We start from the raw sequence: 18,745 nt of genomic DNA on the forward strand, positions 1-18,745 counted from the left end.
TATATCCTCTTGACTTTCTCAGCAAGCAAACGAGGTTGTATTATCTGCATATCACACACAGGTGGTTAATGAGTCGTCTTTCAGTCCTGATGCTATGTTCTTCTTCTTCTAATCCAGCTTCTCTATTTCTTCAGCATGCAGATTGAGTAAGTTTGGTGAAAGGATAAAACCCTGATGGAACCATTCAGTGATTCCTTGTTCTGTTTGAAGACTGCCTCTTGGCCTATGTAAAGATTTCTCATGAACAGAGTTAAGTGTTCTAGAGTACCCATTCTCGCAGTGATACAGTTTGTTATGATCTACACATTTGAATGCCTTGCATAGTCAGTAAAGCACAAGTAACTATCTGGTATTCTGTTTTCAGCCAAGATCCATCTGATGTCAGCAATGATATACCTGGTTCCACGTCCTCTTCTGAATCCAGCTTCAGTCTGGTAGTCCTCAGTTGAATGTATTGCTCCAAGTGTTTCTGAATTATCTTCAGCAAAATTTTACTTGCATGTGATATTAATGATATGTGTAGTTCAATGATTTCTGCATTCAGTTGGGTTACCTCTCTTTGGAATGGGCACACATATGGATATCTTCTGGTCAGTTTGCCAGGTCTTCCAAAGTTTTTGGCATAGATGAGTGAGGGCCTCCGGTGCTGTGTCAGTTTGTTGAAAGATTTCAGTTTGTAATCTGTCAATTCCTGGAGTCTTGTGTTTTGCCAGTACCTTCAGTTTAGCTTGGACTTCTTCCTTCGGTGGAAGGATTCTTGAGCATGTGCTACCTCTTGAAATAGTTGAACGTTGATCAGTTACACTTGGTGTGGTAACTCTGTATTTTTTCCATCTTTTGATACAGTGTTTTGCGCATGGAATCATTTGATATTTCAATCTGAGGCTCGAATTTTAGCTTCAGTTCTTTCCGTTGGAGAAATGCTGAGCATGCTCCTCCTTTTTGGTTTTCTAACTCCAGGTCTTTGACCATTTCGTTACACTACTTTGACTTCTTGAACTGACCTTTGAAATTTTTGTTCAGCTCTCTGACTTCCTCTTTTCTTCCATTCATTTTATGCTCAAGAGCAAGCTTCAGACTCTCCTCTGATATTTGTTGTGATCTCTTCTTTTTTTTGTCTTTTTAATAACTTTTTGCTTTCTTTGTCTCTGATGGCTTTTGATGTCATTTAACATCCCCTGTGGTCTTCAGTCATTAGTGTCTAATGCATCAAATTTGTTCTAGATGGTCTTTAAATTCAGGTGGGATATATTTGAAGGTCTGAACTTCTGCTGGACTGCAAACCACAAGGTTGACAGTTCAAATCCACCATGGCTTGGGTCATGAAACCCTAAACAGGGTCACTATGTGTTGGAACTGACTCGATAGCACTTATCACCAACAATATTCAAGGTCTTGTGGGCTTGTTTTAATTTTCTTCAACTTTAGCCTGAACTTACATATGAGTAATTGATTGTCTGTTCCACAGTCTACCCCGACCTTGTTTTGGCTGATGATACTGAGCTTCTCCATCTCTTCCCAGATTACAGTCAGTTTGATTCCTGTGTAGTCCATCTGGTGAGGTCCAGGTGTAGAATTGCCTTTTAAGTTGTTTAAAAAGATATTTGTAATAAATAAGTTGGTCTTGAAGGATTCTGTTATGTGATCTCCAGCATCATTACTATCATTAAGATCTTGTTTTCTAAATACTGATCCTTCCCCTTTGTGCCAACTTTTACATTCCAATCACCAGCAATTACCAATGTTTCTTCATTGCATGTTTGATCAATTTCAGACTGAAGAAGTTGGTACAATTCTTCAATTTTATCATCACTGGCTTTAGTAATTGGTATGTAAATTTGAATAATATGGTATTAATTGGTCTTCCTTATTGCCATATGGATAGTATTCTATTACAGACAGTATTGACTTCAAGACACATCTTGAAATATTCTTTTTTTTTCTTAAATGATTTATTGTGAATTATGTGATAAGTTTACGTGGGAGAACATTAGTTTTACATTCATTCTATCGTATATCGTCTCATTGCCATGGTTACAATCCCCTCCATGCAATCCTTTGAAATACTCTTTTTGATGGTGAATGTGGTGCCATTCCTTTTCAATTCCATCTTCCCAGCATAGTGAACCTTATGATTGTTGAATTCAAAATGGCCAGTGCTGGTCCACTTCAGCTTTTGAGTTGTTTCCGACTCATAGCAACCCTGCATAGGATTTCTGAGGGACCTAGGGTATCACTCTTTATGCATTCCATTTCATTTTTGACAACTTCCCATTTTCCTAGATTCATGCTTCATATAATCAGCGTCCCAATTATTAATGGATATTTACAGCTGTTTCTTTTTGTTAAGAGTTGTGCCTCATCAGCAAATGAAGGTCCCAAAAGCTTTGCTCCATTTGTGTCATTGTGGTAAACTGCTTTGGGGAGTCAGCTTTCCCCCACTGGTATTTTGAGTGCCTTCCAGCCTAAGGTGCTCCTCTTTCAGCACTATACCTGACATTGTTTTAGTGCTATTCTTAAAGCTTTCAGTGGCTAACCTTCCAGAAATGGTTCATAGCAACATGCAAGCCAGCACAGTGCTGCAAACTAACAGATGAGTTGTAGTTACTTGTATTCCTCCATTTTGCCATCTATAAAGTGGCGATTTGGTTTCTTCCTTGAAGTGTAGAACTGTTGTAAAACATAAATGACTTAATGCAGATACTGTGCTCAGAACTGTGCCTGGCCCACGTTAGTCTTCAATAAACGTTAGCTATAGCTATATGCAGGAGTCCTGGGGTGGCGCCATGGGTTAATGCGCCAGACTGCAAAGTCATTTGAACTGCAAGGTTGGCAGTTCAAGCTCACCAGCCGCTCCTCGAAAAGCTTATACAAGGTTGCTATGGGTCTGGACTGACTTGACGGCACTTGACAACAACAACAACATAACTATATGCAGGAGTGCTGGATAGGTGGTTCCATGAGGGAAAGAGCTGGTGATTTCCTCCCTCACAGATTCCCACCTAGGAAACCCAGTGGGACAGCTCTCCTTTGTTGCATCTCATTGCTGTGAGTCAGGGACAGTAGCAGTAATAATGCTATATGCTGCTCTCTCTGCCTGTAATGCTCGCCTTCATTTTGATAGCTGCTCCTCTGAAGGTTCAGTTCTCTAGTAGGCTGGCTGCGAACTCCTTGAATCAGGGACTGTCTATTTTATGTCCGATGCATGGTATATAATTGCTATTCATTGATGCGTTCTTAACTGAATAAATAAATCCAAGTTTTCAACACAAAATAACTGTAGCTTTGCTACAGATTAGTTTACGTGTACCAGCTTAGCACATGCAGGTCAATGTTCCTTTTGCTAAACTATGCCTGAAGATACCAGCTTCCAAACTTTTTTAATAGTCCTTTTGCCATTCCTATTCCTGCTCCATCCTTGTGGGGAATGGAATCCCTTGGTGGAGAGCCAAGTGTTCATTGCAGGAAGTTTGGATCTTGAGTGCTAGGCTCTGGGAGTTAAGGTTGTGAAGGAAGTTGATCATTGGATGGTTGAGAATGTTTTCTTGTCCTGTCTGTCCAGATTATTGTTGTTGTTAGGTGCTATTGATTGAGTCTGTATGACTCATAGCGACCCTATGCACAGCAGAACGAAACACTGCCCTGACCTGGGCCAATCTCACAATTGTTGCCATGCTTGAGCCCATTGATGCTGCCACTTTGCCAGTCCGTCTCGTTGGGGGTCTTCCTCTTTTTCTCTGACCCTCCACCCTACCAAACATGATATTCTTCTCCAGTGACTAGTACCTTCTGACAATATGTCTAAAGCATGAGCGATGAGGTTTGGCCATCCTGGCCTCCAAGGAGTCAAAAAGAGAGACTCTGAAGCACATTCCTTCTTTCCTTTTGATAAAGGACAATTTCCCCTCAGAGCTGGTTCCCAGCAAATAAAAAAAAAGAGGACCTGATCCCCACATAACCCATTTTTACCAATATAAGGCAAAAGGAGATTTCCACAGGGTACCCTGGAAGCATGGAACGCCAATGTTAATGGTTATATTTCACTTAGTTTTAGCCAATTGCAATACTTAAAATTTTGTTTGCAGATCCTTGGTGGTCTCAGGACCTTCAGGGTTCTGAGGTCAAATTGTTTCCATAGTTAGGCTTAATTGGGCTATTTAGATTTGTGCATTTGGCATACATTTTCTCAAAGCAAACAAACAGACAAACAAAAAAAACCAACGGTGTGAGCCTATCACTTCAAGAACCACTGACGTAATTTAGTGAACCAATGATTTCCAAAAGACCTGTGTGTGTTACCGAGTCATGTATGTATTAAAGATGAATTTTAGTGTAACAGGAAATGAAAAGTTCCTTAATGTGGTTTCAGATTCTAGTTGCAACTCATCTTAAGAACCTATCACTTGTTTTAATAGTGCTGTAGTATTAAAGAAAAATACCCACAGTTAATTGAAAAAGCTTTCTCTCTTTGAAACTATGTATCAGCTTGAGGTCAGATTTTTTTTTTTTTTTGTATCAAATGCAACATGTCCTAATAGCTGGCATGTGAAAGCTGGTATGAACACTCAACTGTCTTAATGCTTTTTCAAAAATGTGAAACAATGTTGTCACCCCTTCAGATTATTTTTTTGTCCTCACAGATATAAAAAATGTTATTTGTTGTTGTGTAAAATGCCTTTGAGTTGACTCTGACTGTAAATCCTTACTGGAGCAAACAGTCTCATCTTTCTTTCACAGAGTGGGAGAGCCACTGGCCTTGAGGTGAGCAGCCCAACACTTAACCGACAGCATCACCAGGCCTTCTTATTTGGCTTGGTAGTTAATATATTCTTTTTAAATAAAGATGAATTAATATTTAAACATTTTTCAGCTTTAGTTTTTTTATATGCTAAATACCGGTAGTTATAACCACACAGACAAAAAGCCCTTTGGAGTTCACAGTAATTTTTAAGATCGTGTAAAGAAGTTCAAAGACAAGAGTTTGAGAGCTGCTTGTTTAGAATGCCTCTCGCTCACCATCAGAGGCTGGTTCTGGTTAGTAATGCCTCTTTAAATGCTCAGTGTCCTCTAGAAGATTCATGCTTTGGGAAATGGCAGTCAGTCTTTGGGTAGGAATTAGCATATGTGCTATAAGATGGCCTGTAGGAAGCCAGCGGCATCTTGTTCTGTACAGTGAAAATCACTGTGGATTTAAGTTCACCATGGTGATGTTACTGCTAAATTGGATCAAAATGGTTTACCAGGAACTCATATTTGAGCATAAAAGATGTTGACTGCTGATCCTGCCCATCTTGCCTTGGCATATCTCCTCTTGGGGCTACTGTGCCTTTCTGTTGGAGCTGGGGGGCTTGGGTGTGCTTTCAAATTCAGTCACCTCGGTCCTCTTTCCTTCTCCAGGATGTTCCTGTTGAGGCCCTCACTACAGTGAAGCCCTACTGCAATGAGATTCACGCGCAGGCCCAGCTGTGGCTCAAGAGAGATCCCAAAGCATCCTACGAGGCTTGGAAGAAGTGTCTTCCTATCAGAGGTGTGCCTGTCTCTTTAAGACTTGGGAAGTCAGCCTCTGCTTCCCCTTGTCCTGTCATCCCTACACACAGCACCCCCTTTTCTCTCTTTTTCTTGCTCATCTCTGTACCCCTTTATCCTCCAGGGATAGATGGCAATGGGAAGTCCCCCAGTAAATCAGAGCTCCGCCATCTGTATTTGACTGAGAAGTATGTGTGGAGGTGGAAACAGTTCCTGAGTCGTCGGGGAAAGAGGACCTCCCCCTTGGATCTCAAACTGGGGCACAACAACTGGCTGCGGCAAGTGAGTGACCATCTTCTGGGCCTCTCTGTACTGCACCCCTGCGCCCACGGAGTGAGGGCTGTGTTTCGGCTCCTTCTGTTCGTCTGCCCTGCTGCTGCTGCTTTCACTCCACTCCCCCCACCCCCGGCTGCCTTTCAGATTGGGACCAGTTAGAGGTTCACGGCTGCAGCTGGCGGTGTGCTGGCCTGGCCAGAGCAGAGCTTGTCTGTGCCCTTCTCATCTAGTGGGCTGTGCTCTCCTCCCTTAGAGCTCCCCTTTGTTCATCTCTCATCTCTCCTACCAGCCTTCTGACCCTCTTCTTTCTAGTTAAGGTTTTAAAGGAACTCAGTTGTGTTGTAGAAAATCCCTTTGTCTGTTGATATCCATAATAAGAGACGTTTGGTTGACATTGAATGAAAGGAATCAGCATGTAAGCATCCCTAGAAAAGAATTATGGATGGCTTTGGTGCGGAATGTGAAGCCTCCTGGTATCCGGGGTGTGTGGTTTTCCAGTCCAGTCATCTTAGGTATGCTCCACAGATGACTTGCTGGGGGAATCCTGTATGAAGAAGGAGCCTTGTTCCTTGTCACACCTTTCCTCCTTCCTGAATCTGCAATAGTTGGACCATGTGTTTATTAAAGCAAAGCCATGACAATCCAGTTGATTCTAACTCATGGTGGCTCTACAGGACAACCTCATAGAGTTCCCAAGGCTGCAATTTTTATGGAAATCCACTGCCATTGCTTTCTCCCATGGGGCAGCTGGTGGGTTTAAATCACTAACTTGTCCCTTAGAGGTCAAGTGCTTAACCACTACACCACCAGGGCTCCTTGGACACTGTATTAGCTGGTGAGTTTTACCTTATTTCTTAGGCTCCCAGAGAACTTGATGGGTGACAATTGACAGAGGCCTGTGGGGGTGGGGGGGGACCTGCTGAGGCCGGCTGGCATCTAAACAGTGGCCTCTCCTTTCCTGTGTCCTGCAGGTGCTCTTTACCCCAGCAACGCAGGCAGCCAGACAGGCAGCCTGTACCATTGTGGAAGCTCTAGCCACCATTCCCAGCCGCAAACAGCAGGTTCTCGACCTCCTCACCAGGTACCATTTGGGGTCGGGGTGGAGAGGTCAGTCAGACTTCATCAAGAGCCTTCAGAGGGAGGGACTTCAGAAATGAGGGCCGTGGGAGGCATACTATTTGGACTATACTTTCTAGCATTCACCATCATTGTTCCATGTAGAAGACCACAACAACAGCATGTGTTTAAAAGCAAAGTTTTAGTGGTGGTAGTAGAGTAGCAGCCGTACCAACAATGAACATTTATTGAGATTGTACGAGTCCATAAATCTTGACTTTGCAGTATCTCATTTAATCCTCATAGTTGTTGTTGTTATGTGCTGTGGAGTCGGTTCCGACTCATAGCGACCCTGTACAGGGTTTCTGAGGCTGTAAATCTTTACGGGAGCAGATAGCCTCATTTTTCTCCCGCGGAGTGGCTGGTAGTTTTAAACTGTTTACAGCCCGATTCATAACCACTACTCTGCCAGAGCTCCTTAATCCTCATAGTGGCTGGACTTAAAATGATGAATCAATTTGTTCAGGTGAATCCAGGCCATCTACCTTTAGGGTCCACATGGTTAGCCACTTGACTCTGCAGTACATGAACCAGCTCAGTGATCCGATCAGAAAGCACTTTCACTATCCCGGTAACCACGGTTCGCAATTTGGTGTCTGTTGTTCCTAATACTGATAGCTGATGGCTTTCCTTTTCCTGCGTGCGCTCTGATGTCTTTCCCAGTGTGGGACATTCACAGGTGGGAAGTCTGGGTTTTTCTTCGGTGCCCTCCCTCCATCTTGACTCTGTGTCTCTTGCTGGTAGTTACCTTGATGAACTGAGCCTAGCCGGGGAGTGTGCAGCGGAGTACCTGGCTCTCTACCAGCAGCTCATCACCTCTGCTCACTGGAAAGTCTACCTGGCAGCTCGGGGAGTCTTGCCCTATGTGGGCAACCTCATCACTAAGGTACCCAAAGCCTTCAGCCCAGTACAGCCCTTTTCCCTACTTCTTTGGTTTTACTCTTTGGCTGGTGTGAACTTTTGCAGTGCTGTGTTTGGCTGAAAAGCAGTATCTGTTGAAAATACTATTTTTCTGACCCTGCTGTATGTACCCTATTGATGTGGCCATCTCTTTGGAGTTATCTAGCCTGCTTTCCCAATTTGGAGCAATCCCTTCCTATCACTGCAGCTGTCCTTGGCTTCTTGGAAAGGACTGCTGCAAAGGTTCAGGTTGCGGGAAGCATGAGAATGACAAGGTGATGACTACCAGTGTCTGTGGCTGGGACCGTGGTGGAGGTGACAGACCGACAATGTTGTCACATTGACTATGCTTATCATCCTGCTTAGGAAATAGCCCGTTTGCTGGCCCTGGAGGAAGCAACTCTGAGCACTGATCTACAGCAGGGATATGCCCTCAAGAGTCTCACAGGTAGAGAGAGAGCTGCTGACCCTTTCCCTAGGACATCCTGGGGAGGTTTGGGGGACTGACGGTTGGGTGATAGGGCTAATGTTGAACTCTTTGTTTTCTCTCACTGATGGGTTTATATTTTTGAACTCCTGTTCACTCTTGAAGGAACTCTGGTGGTGTGCGCTGTAGGATAAACACTAGACTAGTAACCTCAAGGTTGGTAGTTCAAACCCACCAGATGTCTATGTGTGACGGATGAGACTTTCTGCTCCTGTAAGACTTGCCACCTCAGAAACCTTATATATGGTTGCTGTGAATTAGAATTTGAGTGGATGACAGTGGATATCCACTATTGAGCTTTGGTGGCACAATGGGTTAAGCATTGGGCAAAATCCATTGAAAGCTCGGCTGTTCAAATCCACCAGCCACTCTGTGGAGAAAGATGAGGCCATCTGCTCCCATAAGTAAAGCTTCAGAACCTCAGAACCCTTGTGCCGCAGTGCCACCCTGTTCTGTAAGGTCACTGTGAGTCGGAATCAACTCGATAGCTTTGTGTTTGGTTTTGGTTTTTGGTATTCACTATGTGGTGCTATAGGATAACACCGTACTGCAAGATCTGTTTGAACCAAAAAGTTGGCAGTCCAAACTCAACAGCAGCTCCTCAGAAACCCTATACAGAGTAGCTAGGAGTTGGAACTGACTTGACGGCCCTGAACAACAGTGATATTGACCAGCTCATTCTAATAAGCACCTGCTCTGTGCAGTGTACAAAAATAGATTCTCCCAGACCTTCCTTGCTAATTTTACCATCCACAAGTCATGTAGCAACTTTTCTGTCTCCACAGGTCTTCTCTCCTCCTTTGTTGAGGTTGAATCCATCAAAAGACACTTCAAGAGTCGCCTGGTGGGTACAGTGCTGAATGGATACCTGTGCTTGCGAAAGTTGGTGGTTCAGAGGACCAAGCTGATTGATGAGACACAGGATATGCTGTTGGAGATGCTGGAGGACATGACCACAGGTAGCACTCCCGAGGGACCTGGGGCCCGAGGCTTTCCATGTCCTTTCAGTAGGATTTCTCCAAGTTCCACAGAGCCAAAGCAGGGGAGGCAGGCATCTCCCCCATTCAAGGAGAAAACGCCATCTCTTAGAGGAGTTAAAAATTCCAGAGCCGGGCTCAGTCAGTTTTAACTTTTTACACGGCTTGTAGAATCGCCTGAGAGTGGGGCTGCTCAGACTGTCGGTGTCTCTCTCTGGTTGGGGACTTCACAGACACTCTCTCTTCAGCTGCCAATGCTGCACTTGCTCTGTCTTTTCCTTGTGGGACTCCACCCATGTCTCGTCACTATTTTATAAGTTTCTTTTATCTCACTCTTATCTCTGTGCTACATTCTGGATAATGTTTTCAGATCTGTCATTCTGTTTATTAATTTTTTCTCCATCTGTGTGTAATTGAAGAAACCCTAGTGGCATAGTGGTTAAGTGCTGGGCTCCTAACTGAACTCCCCAGCTGCTCCATGGGGAAGAGAGGTGGCGGTCTGCGTCGGTGAAGAGTCCCAGTCTTGGAAACCCTGTGGGGGCAGATCTCCTCTGTCCTACAGAATCAGCTCAGTGCGATGGGTTTGGTTTTATGAATATTTGATCTACTCATTGGGCTATCATGGTTCTGGATATAGATTTTACAGTCTCTTGTTTTTTACCTATTTTTTAAATCATTTTTATAATCTGAAAACATACATCTAAATAATTCCAAAACTTGAAATATCATGGATTTGATTGTTCTAGCAAAGAAGAATCAGTGACACATTATTATTCAGCATTTTTTTCAGTAGGGCAAAGTAGGAAGTAGGTCAGGGACTTCTAGTCTACCATATTTCCAGAACTGGAAGTCCTTCTGTGTCATGCCAGGCAGAGTCCTTATATTCTTACTCCTAACAAGACTTGAGGCCAATCTGATTTTTCAGGTTATAAATTGCCTTGATTTGACTAGATTAGAGTTTGGATTATTATTTGACATTTTTGAGTACCTCTTTTGGCAAGGAGATGCGATATTGAGTAAGTTATAGTCCCTTTCCTGGTTGAAATGATAATTCAGAGATGGAGTAAGACATGTACGTAACTAATCTTGATGCTGTGTGTTGAATTGGCAGTTAAGGATTTCCAGTTGATTGTGGTCCGAGTGTAAAATCAGTCCTCATCAGATTTTCTGGTTGAAGACTGATGAGGCATGTAGAAGCTTCCTGGGTAGAAAGGCTGCCCACAGTGAGCTTCATTTCAATCTCGTCTGGGGGCTGGGTGTGAAGCACTTTCCTCACTGACTTGGCCATTCTAACTTGGCAGGTACTGAATCGGAAACCAAGGCCTTCATGGCCGTGTGCATTGAGACCGCCAAGCGCTACAATCTGGATGACTACCGCACTCCCGTCTTCATCTTTGAGAGGCTCTGCAGCATCATCTACCCTGTAAGCAGTGTCATGCTTCTTCTGGCTTGTATGGTCATGAAGTAGTTTAGTCCACCCACATAAAACAGAACCCACCTCATCGTTTTCCTGGTCCTGGTGATAAACGCTCCAAGGACTTTCCTTGGTCCTACTTCCTAGATTCCAGGTCAAAATCAGTCTTTTCTTAAGATTCCATTACTCAAATCTCAACACACTGTGAAAGGAACAGTATTGTATTTGAGTATAAAGAAATTGTCGGTCTCTTCCTTCTCTCCCCCCTTGTTTTGTGCCTGTATGTGAATTTGCTTGCCTCATCTGAGCTAAACAGGCATGGTATGACCCAAAGAGCCTCACCTGTTTGTGAGCAAAGACAGACAATGGCAGTATCATTAGTTAATAAACTATAAAATGGCAGTATCATCAGTTACTAATCAGGTCATTGGAGTTGGGCTTCCAGGAATGCTATGTAATATAGAGGTGACTTTGATAGTCTCAGCTTCATCAGTGACAGAGTTGTCTGGCATTTCATAAGACAAGCAGGAAGAGGAAAGCCCTCCTATTTTGGTAACGCAGTTTCGTATAGCAGTCTTCATCTGCTTACTTTAGTCAGCTTTCTCTCCTAATCCACCCTGGAGTTTCATTGGGGATGCTTGATGTTCAGGCATCTTGAATTCTTTTTGGATTTATTTGAATGACCTCAACTCTAGTTTCCTGCCCTCTTGATCTTTAAGTGTGTGAGTGGCTAATGGTGTGCTTTCCTCAGGGTCCACAGGACAAGGCAGCAGGTTACAATCTAGAAGGCCTCTGCCAGCCTTCTGATTGCAGCCCTCTCTCTGTCCTTTAGGAGGAGAATGAAGTCACTGAGTTCTTCGTGACCCTGGAGAAGGATCCCCAACAAGAAGACTTCTTGCAGGGTAGGATGCCTGGGAACCCATACAGCAGCAACGAGCCGGGCATTGGGCCACTGATGAGGGACATAAAGAACAAGATTTGCCAGGACTGTGACTTGGTGGCTCTCCTGGAAGATGACAGTGGGATGGAGGTAAGATGCATGGAACAGTGCTGCCCAGTCATTCGGAGCTCATCTACAAACTAGATAACGATGCCCGCTTACTACCTCGCCTGGTGTTTAGGTTAATGCCTGGTATGAGTAGACTAATGGCTAGTAATTATTGGTTATAGTAGCGGTTGGGCTTTTTGTTTGTTTTTCAGTTTTTGCTTCTAGTGGTGACTGCCCAGTGATTCCAAGTTGATAGGGCTCCGTAAACAATGGCATTTTAGTCCTTAGGCAGGTTTCTGACCTTGTATCTGATGCCTTCTGGCAGAGAACAGCTTGGGTTTGGCATGATCATATACATGGTGAAAACCATGTTGGATGAAATTTTAAAAAAAATTGCTTTTTCTGGTACTGGTCCTGAAATGGACTCAAGCTAGAAGAAGGTTCTCAGCAAGGCTCTTTAGATTAGAGTCCATAGGTTGGGCCAAGGGTGTTTGTAATCCTAAAATTGCACACCAAACACTGTGTTGTGCGCATGTGCGTCTTTTTCTAGAGAAAGTAGCCTGTAGAGAAGTTCATGGCACCCAAAAACGTTCACCACTGTCTTAAAGTACTCTTTGTTCTTGCATTTTACTTGTCTCACAATTACATATTTAACAGCCCCATCTGCTTTTCTGTTCAGCTTCTAGTGAACAATAAAATCATTAGTTTGGACCTTCCTGTGGCAGAGGTTTACAAGAAGGTCTGGTGCACCACGAATGAGGTATGTACTTGTTTTTTTTGCTTAGAGGTGTGGTCTTCCTTTTCTGACTATGTGGGCCCATACAGAACAAGCACTTGTTAATCTTCACTTGCCTAGCTTGGATCAGCACTTACGGGCTCTCACACCCCCTGTGTGATTTGAGAAAGTAGCGAGTGGAAAGGTGAAGATCTTCTGGAGGGGATGAGCGGGTTCAAGGGCTGCCTAGGCCCTCGAGCCACAGAGATCCGAGGCCAGGCAGGTGTGAGGGAGCATCAAGGAGGGTGGCTTCTGCCCTGGGCCCATTCAGTGTTGCCACCTTGCCACTGAGATGACTGCTCACCTTTTTCCAGCAGCTGTACCAAGAATTATAGGCTTGTTTGGTTTTTTTTTGCTAATTGTGGAATTGAGAATGGAATGAGCAATTGTTTTTGAGGAGGGGAAGAGGAGATGAAGGCAGCATAGTGCCCCAGTCCTTTTGATCACCTCCATACTGTCTGTCCACTTAGGAAACCCCACTTCCTGATCATTTGACTTCTTCTTCCACTCCTCTTCTCTGAGCATCCCGGTTGCTTTCTTTTCTGTCTTCCTGTTTCCTTTCCTTCTCTTCCATGTTTGTCTTGTCTTCCCAATCCGTCACAACACTTCTTCCTACTGGCCAGGGGTCAGGGGGAGCTTTAGTAAACGAATCAACTATGTCATTACTGCAAACCAGCGTGTCAGTAAAGCACCACACACTTTTCTATAGTCCCATGGATTTCTGGAGAGTCTCTGAAACTAACTTGACAGGGAACTATTTCCATATTCTGACATGTAATTTCTTGTATTTTTTTACTTCTCTCCTTTCTTTCCTCCCACTGTGCTGGGAACCCAGGTCACCTTTTGCTGTTGATCTACTGCCGCTGGGGAGATGCGGCACTGTTGGCAGGGGGCACTTCCATCCATTGCAGCTTGTCACTGACATTTTTGCCTCAAAACAGAATGATACAGACTTCATCCCTGGAGCTTATAAAAAAGTCAGACCAAACTTCTTTGAGCACCATTGGAAATGGTAGTTTGGAACCCAAAGAATCTTCCTGGCACTTTCCCTTCTGAACCATGAGGCAGAAATTGAGACGTAGTCCCTCTCTCACTAGTTACATCCACTGAAGGGTCCTTCGGGCCAAGTCCAGAGTTTGTGGGAGTTTTTATCTCGGTCTTCATTAACTGCCCTTCTCTGCTTGTCCCTCCTTTCCCTGATAAACAGCTCACCTCAGGAGCCATCTCTTCTATTTCCCCTGTGCCTCTTTCTCCTTCTGTCCAGGCTATGTAGCTCTTCTTTCTCTCTCTGAGGAGACCTGACTTTTCTGACAGGCTCTCTCTTGAAGCTGAGCATGGGCTCGAAGGCAGGCATTTTGAATTAGTGTGGTACTACCACCTCTGCCACTTAATTCCATATGCTGTGACTTTGAGTCCCCACTTCTTATCTCCAAAGTCACAAGAATAATACATATGCTGAAGTGCCTTGCTCAGTAGCTGCTGTATAGTGCACTGTCCTCTCGCGTTTACTAGAGCTGGTTTGGGTTTAGCTTGAAGAAATCTGGCTGAATCTCCCTCCTTGTTATGGTTATATGAAGACCTCAACCTCCATAGGCAAAAGATTGATGTATTCACATTGCTTGCTTTTGATTTCTGAGACTTGACTCAAAGTCCTTTGCTCTAACTGACCTTACTTGTCCTGACTCTTTGTGTATTGATATCTACTGGGTAACAGACAGGGGGTCTGCTCCTGGGGGAGGCATGGGTAATGGAAAGTGCCGAATTACATAGAGCAGGATCGTTGATGTTAAGTGCTGTAGAATTGGTTCTGACTCCTAGCAACCCTGCATAGGGGTTTTGAGGAGTGGCTGATGAGTTTGAACCACCAACCTTGCAGTTAGCAGTCCAGTGCTTATCCTAAAGCACCACACCAGGACTATCAGAATAGGAGTTAGCATAGAGTAAAACATTCACTAAACAAAAGTTGCTATAATTATTGCATAGGGTTACAGTGAATAAATGAGATTGTGTCTGTGAAATGCATTCTAGGATGCCTGGCCTTTAGTAGACATGATATAAAGGTAGCATCCTTCCCTCTAAGTCAGGGGTGGGGCATCTTTTTTCTGACAAAACTTATGTCATCATTTGAAGGCCATACAAAATTATCAACTTAAAAATTAGCCTGCTATATTTGGACAGTGAATAAGGAAGCTCGTAGAAGAATTGATGCCTTTGAGTTATGGTGTTGGAGGAGAATACTGAAAATGCCATGGGCTGCCAAAAGAACCAGTAGATCCTCCAAGAGCCAGGGTGCTGCTTGGAGGCCAAGATGGCAAACTTCGTCTCTCATACTTCGGACATATTGTCAGGAGGGACCAGTCGCTGGAGAAGGATATCATGTTTGGTAAGGTGGAGGGTCAGAGAAAAAGAGGAAGACCCCCAACGAGATGGATTGGCCAAGTGGCAGCATCGATGGACTCAAGTGTGGCAATAGTAGTGAGGTTGGCCCAGGATTGGGCAATATTTTGTTCTGCTGTGCATAAGGTTGCTATGGGTTGGTACTGACTCAGTGGCACCTGACAACAACAACAATAACAAATATTTGGTCAAGTAGACCTCATGTGGCGCTATAGGGTAACAAGCAATCGACTGTAAGATCGGCAGTTCAAACTCACCAGCCACTTCTTGGAAATGCATTATAGGGTTGCTATGAGTTGGAAACCGACTCAGCGGCATTTAACAACAACTTATTTGGTCAAACTGTTAATGAAGTCACTCCTTATGTGATGGCTGGAACTGTGGTTGCCTTGGCAGTGTCAGACCAAATGATTTCCCAGGCCTTATATGGCCTGAGGGCTGGACGTTCCCCACCTCTGCTCTAAGTGAATTACAGTGCATTTGGATTCTAGGAAGTGTTTTTGTTAAGATCTTACAGAAAAATGGTCGTTACTGAGGCATTAAACAAGAGCAAGTGTTGAGTTCTTTGCATTTTTCTTGGCCTCTATATACATCTAGCATCCTGTGTGGCAATGCAAGATAATGCACTGGACCACAAGGTCAGCGGTTCAAACTCCAGCCACTCCTCAGAAACCCTTTACCAGGGTAAAGGTAACCGAGTCAGAAGCGACTTAACGGCACTTATCAACAGTCAGCAACATATACATCTAAGAAACCCTGGTTGGTGGTACAGTGGTTAAGTGCTCACTGACTGATTGAAAGGTGGGTGGTTGAAATCCACCAGCCGCTCAATGGGAAATAGATGCAGCAGTCTGCTTCTGTGAAGATTATATTCTGGCAGCCCCATGGGGCAGTTGTATTCTATGTATTGCTGTGATGGCAGTGGGTTCTGACTGTTTACATACAAATACTTTCCTTCAACATTCTCTGCTCAGGGAGAGCCCATGCGGATTGTTTATCGTATGCGGGGGCTGCTGGGTGACGCCACGGAGGAGTTCATTGAGTCCCTAGACTCCACCACAGGTACGGCCCTTCTCACACACAGTGCTGCTCATTGGAGGTGAGGTGTGGGGCTAAAAAGTGATTCATGTCCTGAGACTTAAGAGTTTTCTCTGCAAATACACTGTTGCGCCTGTGCATCCAAATTGTGAGGGGATTACTTCTCTGAGGAAAAATGCAGGCATCTCTGGTATACCTCAGACCCTGGGGACTGGACACAAATTAGTCTTTTAGGAAAAAAAATGTAGTAACTGCAAACGAGTACAAATTAAATCTGATCTTTATTTTTCCCCACTCCATTGGTGGTAGTGCCAATTGTATGTATTTTTACATGTTTGAGTAAATTATTTAATTTTAATTGATTTGAACTTTTAAAAAGCTTTTCTTGTTGTTAGTATGTTGACTAAGTTCTGACTTATAGCGACTCATGAGCAAAAGTCCTTATCTTTCTCACGAGAATCGGTAGTTGGACTTGAACTACCTGCTTTGTGGTTCGTAGTCCAGTGCTTATCCTACTTGGAGTGAGATCGTATAGCTCACTCCTTGAATTAGCTACCTCTTTGTTGGTGCTCTGAGGGGGTGGTGGCTGTGAGCTGTTTCCCCCGTCCTCACCCTCCCTGTCATTTCTGTTGCTTCCCTTCACTCCAGATGAGGAAGAAGATGAAGAAGAAGTGTATAAGATGGCTGGTGTCATGGCCCAGTGTGGGGGCCTGGAGTGCATGCTTAATAGACTGGCAGGGATCAAGGATTTCAAGCAGGGCCGCCACCTGCTAACCGTAAGTGTGTGTGGGTGGGGGGGGGGCCATGGGGGGCCAGGCAGTAAGGAGGGCACAAGGCGTCTGGCTCTGGTAGCAGCCCTTATGGAAGAGGTTGTGGCTGTTGTACCATTTAACCCTAGAGGGCAGTATAGTGACGTGGACCAGAGCTTCCCAAGCCCTCTGCATGTTAGGCACAGTCCCTCCCCTGCCCCCCGAGTGGTATGATTAAAAACCTTCTTTGGCATCTTTTTAGTCACTTGTGGAACCATTGTCTTTCCATAAATAGCTATACTTAATGTCCATTTTTTCTTTCATTTTTTTTTTTTTTAATGAACTTTGTAATATAACGCTTTCTCATATTGTAAAATTATACTTGAGTATTCCTCCAACCCTTTCATTAGAAATGAGAAAGGATTAGAGGATTGCCCAGGCATCACAAATATTACACACCGTCATTTCACCCTCCAGGAGATAATGAGAACAAATATTCATGTGCCCATGTCTTAAATGACTGACTGGGTTCACAGGGTGTTCCCTGCCTGTGGAGCCTCCCAAAATCCCTGTGCAGTGATCCCACTCACAGGCATGTGTTTTAGGTCGTTCTGAGTTAGTACTGGAATTTCCCCAAGATAGCAGAATATGGAAATATTCTGTTTCCTTAGGTCACTACTGTTCACTTTAGAGATATTAGACACCCCCCGCCCCTAGTCCAGGAGAACTGCCTCTGCAGACCATTGCCATTGGAAAAGCCAACCATCTTACCAAACCCTCTCCCTGCTCTTCTCCACATTTCAGGATTGTACCTGATCCCTCTTTGACTTTTTCCTCCTGCTTGTTATCGCCATTCCTTACACTCTCAGGTGGTCTCATGGGTTTTGACTGGCTTCTCTTGTCAGGTGCTGCTGAAATTATTCAGTTACTGCGTGAAGGTGAAAGTCAATCGGCAGCAGCTGGTCAAGCTGGAGATGAACACTTTGAACGTCATGCTGGGGACTCTCAACTTGGTAAAGAGTGTGCGCTGCAAATGATAAAGAATGTTGGAAGGCCCAGGATGGGGGAGAGACAGCTAAATTCTGTCTTAGATAAAATGAAGTGGTGACCTCTTCAAGCCCTCTATACCTAGGCTGACATTCAGAAGCTTGGATCATTCAGGCTGTTCCTTCTGCTGGCTGTTTCCATAACACCCCCAAGCTTCCTTGTCCCCTTCCTAAATTCAAGAGGAAAGACTTTCTCTAAAACTGTCCAGACTGCACCCATGGGAACGTTCATGTTCACACACACAGGCCCAGACTCCCTGGGAGCTGAGGCCATGCAGGGCATCAGTGAGGGCCTGTGGTTTGATTCCCAGTGACTGAGTCTCCTCCTACAGGCCCTGGTGGCTGAGCAGGAAAGCAAGGAGAGTGGCGGTGCCGCTGTGGCTGAGCAGGTGCTTAGCATCATGGAGATCATCCTAGATGAGTCCAACGCCGAGCCGCTGAGTGAGGACAAGGTGAGGACAGATCCAGACCATCTGTCTGTCGACACTTGATGAGAGCCTACACTGTCTCTCCAGCCACAGCCTTGTTTTCTGCTAGCTCACCTCAACAGAAGTGATCGAACTGCTCTGTTCATTATTCATGGCAAGATTCAACTAATGGTGACGTGATTCCATTGCAGCCTGGCCTGAACTCTGGATTCAGGGGACACAAAGCTGCCAGTGATACTCTTTCACTCAAAAAGCAGCTTACTAATGGAATTTTGTCATGTCCCAGCTGAGTGACAGGAACCTTAGTCCAATACCCAACATTCTCCCCTCCCCCTCAATTGAGATTTCAAGTCCAGGGAAAGGAAGTTAGCTGCTCAGTGTTACATAGTTGGTTATTGGCTGAATTGGGCTCAGAACCTTGGTGTCCAACTCCTAGTTCACTTTCTCTCCAAATAATTACACTTGTACCTTCCCTTGTTCTTACGGCTGATGTTCCTAGTTAGACGTGTGCCTCCATTCTTTTAGAGGAGGCGTTGTGTGGGTGTGGTTTGGTTTCCTGAGAATATTTATCAGAGCCATCACAGAACCTTAGAAACTCAGTTCTCATGTGGGGCTCACACTGTTGGTC

General features: G+C 44.5%; 1 protein-coding gene across 1 annotated transcript in view; it reads left to right on the plus strand.

Annotated features, from left to right (window-relative positions):
- The window catches only part of UBR4 (ubiquitin protein ligase E3 component n-recognin 4), a 160,014-nt gene that overhangs the window by 123,001 nt on the left and 18,268 nt on the right, over positions 1–18,745 (plus strand). The window contains exons 82-94 of the mRNA XM_006866329.1: positions 5,398–5,527; positions 5,651–5,808; positions 6,774–6,883; positions 7,663–7,804; positions 8,185–8,266; positions 9,091–9,264; positions 10,584–10,705; positions 11,529–11,726; positions 12,364–12,444; positions 15,831–15,918; positions 16,543–16,670; positions 17,549–17,656; positions 18,022–18,141. Coding sequence (XP_006866391.1) covers positions 5,398–5,527; positions 5,651–5,808; positions 6,774–6,883; positions 7,663–7,804; positions 8,185–8,266; positions 9,091–9,264; positions 10,584–10,705; positions 11,529–11,726; positions 12,364–12,444; positions 15,831–15,918; positions 16,543–16,670; positions 17,549–17,656; positions 18,022–18,141 — 1,641 coding nt within the window. The remainder of the gene's footprint in view (positions 1–5,397; positions 5,528–5,650; positions 5,809–6,773; positions 6,884–7,662; positions 7,805–8,184; positions 8,267–9,090; positions 9,265–10,583; positions 10,706–11,528; positions 11,727–12,363; positions 12,445–15,830; positions 15,919–16,542; positions 16,671–17,548; positions 17,657–18,021; positions 18,142–18,745) is intronic.

This window comes from Chrysochloris asiatica, unplaced genomic scaffold (genome assembly GCF_000296735.1).
Source record: "Chrysochloris asiatica unplaced genomic scaffold, ChrAsi1.0 scaffold00090, whole genome shotgun sequence".
Lineage (NCBI taxonomy): Eukaryota > Metazoa > Chordata > Mammalia > Afrosoricida > Chrysochloridae > Chrysochloris > Chrysochloris asiatica.